We start from the raw sequence: 6,000 nt of genomic DNA, 5'->3' as shown, positions 1-6,000 counted from the left end.
ATCCCTCCGACCTCCTATCCCTCCGACCTCCTATCCCTCCGACCTCCTATCCCTCCGACCTATCCATCGTATCCCTCCGACCTCCTATCCCCCCGACCTCCTATCCCTCCGACCTCCTATCCCTCCGACCTCCTATCCCCCCGACCTCCTATCCTGTCCTAAGGTGGGGCTGAGCTGTGATGAAGATGTTGTAAACTGAAAATAAAAAGGGGTGTGGTTAAAATGGTGGGCGTGTCCTTGCAAGATGGGGCATGCAATGCGGGGAGGGTGTGGCTTGCCAGTGACTGACACATTCACCAGGAGATGCAGAGCGGAGCTTGTAGAGTAAGGCACCAGAAGTCCTATATACTTGCAGTGGACTTGCAACAAAAACCCCATCCTTCACATATGGGGGTAGGTTAGGGGTTAATTTAACTATCATATATTTTTATTTGACATATAAGCAACATGTGACCAAGTATTATCGAAATATCTCCAGCCATACGGAAGTTATGCTGAAACATACATTTCCCATAGATATACATTGGACTTTAAACAAAAACCCCGACCCTCACAAATGGGGGTAGTTAAGGGTTAAATTAACTGTCCTCAATTTTTAGTGGACATATAAGTAACATGTGACCAAGTATTATCGAAATATCTCCAGCCGTTTGGAAGTTATGCAGTAACATATATTTCCCATAGACTTGTCTGGGACTTCAAACAAAAACCCCGCCCCTGGCAAATGGGGGTGAGTAAGGGTTAAATCACCTATCCCATGTTTGTTGTTGACATATAAGTAACATGTGGCCAAGTTTCATGTTAATATCTTTAGCCGTTTGGACGTGATGCTGGAACATACACACATACATACATACATACACACACACATACACACACATATACATACATACATATACATACATACACACACACACACACACACACACACACATACACACATATACATACATACATACATATACATACATACACACACATACACACACACACACACATACACACACACACACACATACACACACACACATACACACATACATACACACACACACACACACACACACAAACACACACATACATACACACATACACACACACATAAACACACACACACACACACACACACATACACACACACACACACACACACACATACACACACACATACACACACACAAACACACACATACATACACACATTGGGGGGGGGGGGGCATTTATCATTATATATACACCTTTTTTACTGTCTATATTGTGCAATCTTTTTTGTGAAATTCTGTTTTTTTTGCGTTATTCTTGATAGAGCGTTACAAGTGGAATTCTAAATCACAGTGTACGGTAGAGCCGATTATCAACTGCGTCTTTTCTCTTTGCACGCACAAATTTTGCACAAGTCCTGATTTTATTGCGTAAATATACACCATCAAGGAGGACACAAAATGTTATAAGAATAATTCCAGCAATATGTAATACATATTTAGATTAGACTCCGATCTGTACAGACTGTAGATCTATAGAACTGTGTAAAATTCAAACTTGGCTGTTCTTGATGGGTGCAGGAGATTGCACCTGTGTTGAATGTAACCATGGTGACCGTACAGCTAAGAATACAATGTATGTGCAGGGAGGGAGAAGGAGGTATGTTTGTTAGGTCTATGTATCATGTGTATGCAGCAAAGCAGAGTGTGTGACAATGTGTATATGCAGCAGAGCTGAGTGTGTGACAGTGTGTATGCAGCAAAGCAGAGTGTGTGACAGTGTGTATGCAGCAAAGCAGAGTGTGTGACAGTGTGTATGCAGCAATGCAGAGTGTGTGACAGTGTGTATGCAGCAGAGCTGAGTGTGTGACAGTGTGTATGCAGCAGAGCTGAGTGTGTGACTGTGTATATGCAGCAGAGCTGAGTGTGTGATCGTGTATATGCAGCAAAGCTGAGTGTGTGATTGTGTATATGCAGCAGAGATGAGTGAGTGATCATGTGTATGCAGCAGAGCTGAGTGTGTGATTGTGTGTATGCAGCAGAGCTGACTGTGTGTGTGGTCATGCATACACATAATCACACATTCAGCTCTGCTCCATACACATGCCGCACACTAATTTCTGCTACATATAAATGATCACACAATCAGCTCGGGTACATTTACACAGTGCTTACCAACCAGGGTGCCTCCAGCTGTTGCAAAACAAACTCCCAGCATGCCAAGTTTTGCAACTCTTGGAGGCATTCTCTTTGGTAAACACTGATATAGAGGTAAGGGGACAGATTGTTTAGCAAAATTACATATTTTTTAAACCCAGAAATTCTGTGTACTTTATAAAGATTTATGATTTTACTATTGTGCAGAGTATTGTTCGGCACACACCGCTGCTCCAGCACTTCTAGCTATGTGAGCAGTGTACCGAGGAAAATGCCACAGCTCTGTGAAGTGCGCTGTAGAGAAAAAGAGCACGGTAGAGTGAAGGGGGGTGCGTTTCTATATTTGCACAAAATTAATCAAAGGACGTGCAGAATTTTTGTACATTTTGAGCAAGAGTGTAAATAAGACAGCAGTGTAAAGGGGTAGATCTGTGTCTACAATAGACACCTAATGATAAATCTCCCCCATTGAGTTTTTAAATCTATTTATTAGGGATTGACCGATATTCACGATTTTGGACGTTATCAGTATCGGCAATTACCTTGCTGATAATCTGATAATGCCCTGCCCCCCGCACCGTACCCCCCACCGCACCGCCCCGGCCACAGGTCGCCGCTGCCCCATTGCCTCCCCCATCCCCGGTTTATAATTACCTGTTCCCGGGCCCGGGGTCCGCACTACTTCTGGCTCCTGCGGCATCCTGCGTTACGCTGTGCGCTGCGCAATGACGAGTGACGTCCTCAAAGCAACATCACCGTCAGTGCGCACAATGACAGCTCAGGACGCCGCTGGAGCCAGAAGTAGTGCGGACCCCGGGAAGAGGTAATTATAGGACCGGGGATGGGAGAGGCAATGGGGCAGCAGCGGTGGTTGGACTAAGGACCGGCAGGGGGAGAGAAGTGGGTGGCGGTGGTGGTCTCTGGCCCAGCAAAAGCCAATGCAATTCATTGATTTAAAGCACCCACTTTAAATCATTGATCTGCAGCGGGGCCGGGGGGTGCTGAAATAGCCAATAACTAATACCACAATATCGGTATTAGTTATATTCTTGTATATAGGAGCAGTATTATAGTAGTTATATTCTTGTATATAGGAGCAGTATTATAGTAGTTATATTCTTATATATAGGGAGCAGTATTATAGTAGTTATATTCTTGTATATAGGAGCAATATTATAGCAGTTATGTTCTTGTCTATAGGAGCAATATTATAGTAGTTATATTCTTGTATATATAGGAGCAGTATTATAGTAGTTATATTCTTGTATATAGGAGCAGTATTATAGTAGTTATATTCTTATATATAGGGAGCAGTATTATAGTAGTTATATTCTTGTATATAGGAGCAGTATTATAGTAGTTATATTCTTGTATATAGGAGCAGTATTATAGTAGTTATATTCTTGTATATAGGAGCAGTATTCTAGTAGTTATATTCTTGTATATAGGAGCAGTATTTTAGTAGTTATATTCTTGTATATAGGAGCAGTATTATAGTAGTTATATTCTTATATATAGGGAGCAGTATTATAGTAGTTATATTCTTGTATATAGGAGCAATATTATAGCAGTTATGTTCTTGTATACAGGAGCAATATTATAGCAGTTATGTTCTTGTATATAGGAGCAGTATTATAGTAGTTATATTCTTGTATATAGGAGCAGTATTATAGTAGTTATAATCTTGTATATAGGAGCAGTATTATAGTAGTTATATTCTTGTCTATAGGAGCAGTATTATAGGAGTTATATTCTTGTATATAGGGAGCAGTATTATAGTAGATATATTCTTGTATATAGGAGCAGTATTATAGTAGTTATATTCTTGTATATAGGAGTAGTATTATAGTAGTTATATTCTTGTATATAGGAGCAGTATTATAGTAGTTATATTCTTGTATATAGAAGCAGTATTATAGTAGTTATATTCTTGTATATAGGAGGCAGTATTATAGTAGTTATATTCTTGTATATAGGAGCAGTATTATAGTAGTTATATTCTTGTATATAGGAGCAGTATTATAGTAGTTATATTCTTGTATATAGGAGTAGTATTATAGTAGTTATATTGTTATATATAGGAGCAGTATTATAGTAGTTATATTCTTGTATATAGGAGTAGTATTATAGTAGTTATATTCTTATATATAGGAGCAGTATTATAGTAGTTATATTCTTGTATATAGGAGCAGTATTATAGTAGTTATATTCTTGTATATATAGGAGGCAGTATTATAGTACTTATATTCTTGTATATAGGAGCAGTATTATAGTAGTTATATTCTTGTATATAGGAGCAGTATTATAGTAGTTATATTCTTATATATAGGAGCAGTATTATAGTAGTTATATTCTTGTATATAGGAGCAGTATTATAGTGATTAAACTATCTGCCTATAAGATAGTATTGTAGTAGTCACATTACTGTCACAAAAGGGTAACAGACTGTAAAACTAATGTATCTCACGTTATAATCCCCACTAGATGACAGTCATCATTAATGGTGTTCACAACAAACTGCCTATACTGCATAAAATTACCTATACACACCAGTATCTACAAGAAAAATACTGCTAAAAGGGCACAAAGTATAATAATAATAATAATGTAATAAGAAGGTGAATCTGAACTTTACCGATGGTCTGAATAATAGCGTTCTGAACGATTCGCTCATCACTTTCCTTCGAGCTAGAATTGAAGCACGCACTGCCGACAGAACTTCTCCGATCCCCAAGTTCAAAGTCAACACTGAGGGTCAGATGCTTCAGAAGGGTGTTGAACACCTCCAGCACTGTAGGACCTGGGAGAAATAACAGGAGATGTAATAGGTCATGTAATGTGATGCTACATAACTTCAACTTCAAATAGAAAATAATGGAAAAGAAAATGCTATTTCTAAGACAGGAGATAACACAAAACTAAAAAGAAATCATGGAAGCAAACACTGTACAGACCTAATCATCAGGGATATCTGGTAGATTTTAATGTTGAAGCCTGAGAAATTATAAAGGCAGCTCTGGAGTATAATACAGGATATAACTCAGGATCAGTACAGGATAAGTAATGTAATGTACGTACACAGTGACTCCACCAGCAGAATAGTGAGTACAGCTCTGGAGTATAATACAGGATATAACTCAGGATCAGTACAGGATAAGTAATGTAATGTATGTACAGTGACCTCACCAGCAGAATAGTGAGTACAGCTCTGGAGTATAATACAGGATATAACTCAGGATCAGTACAGGATAAGAAATGTAATGTATATACACAGTGACCCCCCCAGCAGAATAGTGAGTACAGCTCTGGAGTAGAATACAGGATTTAACTCAGGGTCAGTACAGGATAAGTAATGTAATGTATGTACACAGTGATCCCACCAGCAGAATAGTGAGTACAGCTCTGGAGTATAATACAGGATATAACTCAGGATCAGTACAGGATAAGTAATGTAATGTATGTACACAGTGACCCCACCAGCAGAATAGTGAGTACAGCTCTGGAGTATAATACAGGATTTAACTCAGGATCAGTGCAGGATAAGTAATGTAATGTATGTACACAGTGATCTCACCAGCAGAATAGTGAGTACAGCTCTGGAGTATAATACAGGATATAACTCAGGATCAGTACAGGATAAGAAATGTAATGTATATACACAGTGACCCCCCCAGCAGAATAGTGAGTACAGCTCTGGAGTAGAATACAGGATTTAACTCAGGGTCAGTACAGGATAAGTAATGTAATGTATGTACACAGTGATCCCACCAGCAGAATAGTGAGTACAGCTCTGGAGTATAATACAGGATATAACTCAGGATCAGTACAGGATAAGTAATGTAATGTATGTACACAGTGACCC

General features: G+C 39.0%; 1 protein-coding gene across 4 annotated transcripts in view; it reads right to left on the bottom strand.

Moving 5' to 3' along the window:
* Window positions 1-6,000, bottom strand: part of EFR3A (EFR3 homolog A) — a 161,882-nt gene that overhangs the window by 63,814 nt on the left and 92,068 nt on the right. For all 4 annotated transcript variants that reach the window (XM_056522771.1, XM_056522769.1, XM_056522770.1 and 1 more), the window contains one exon: window positions 4,774-4,938. In XM_056522771.1, the coding sequence (XP_056378746.1) occupies window positions 4,774-4,938 (165 nt within the window). The remainder of the gene's footprint in view (window positions 1-4,773; window positions 4,939-6,000) is intronic.

This window comes from Hyla sarda, chromosome 5 (assembly GCF_029499605.1).
Source record: "Hyla sarda isolate aHylSar1 chromosome 5, aHylSar1.hap1, whole genome shotgun sequence".
In the NCBI taxonomy this organism is placed as follows: Eukaryota; Metazoa; Chordata; class Amphibia; order Anura; family Hylidae; genus Hyla; species Hyla sarda.
This window is presented reverse-complemented; position numbering and strand designations above follow the sequence as displayed.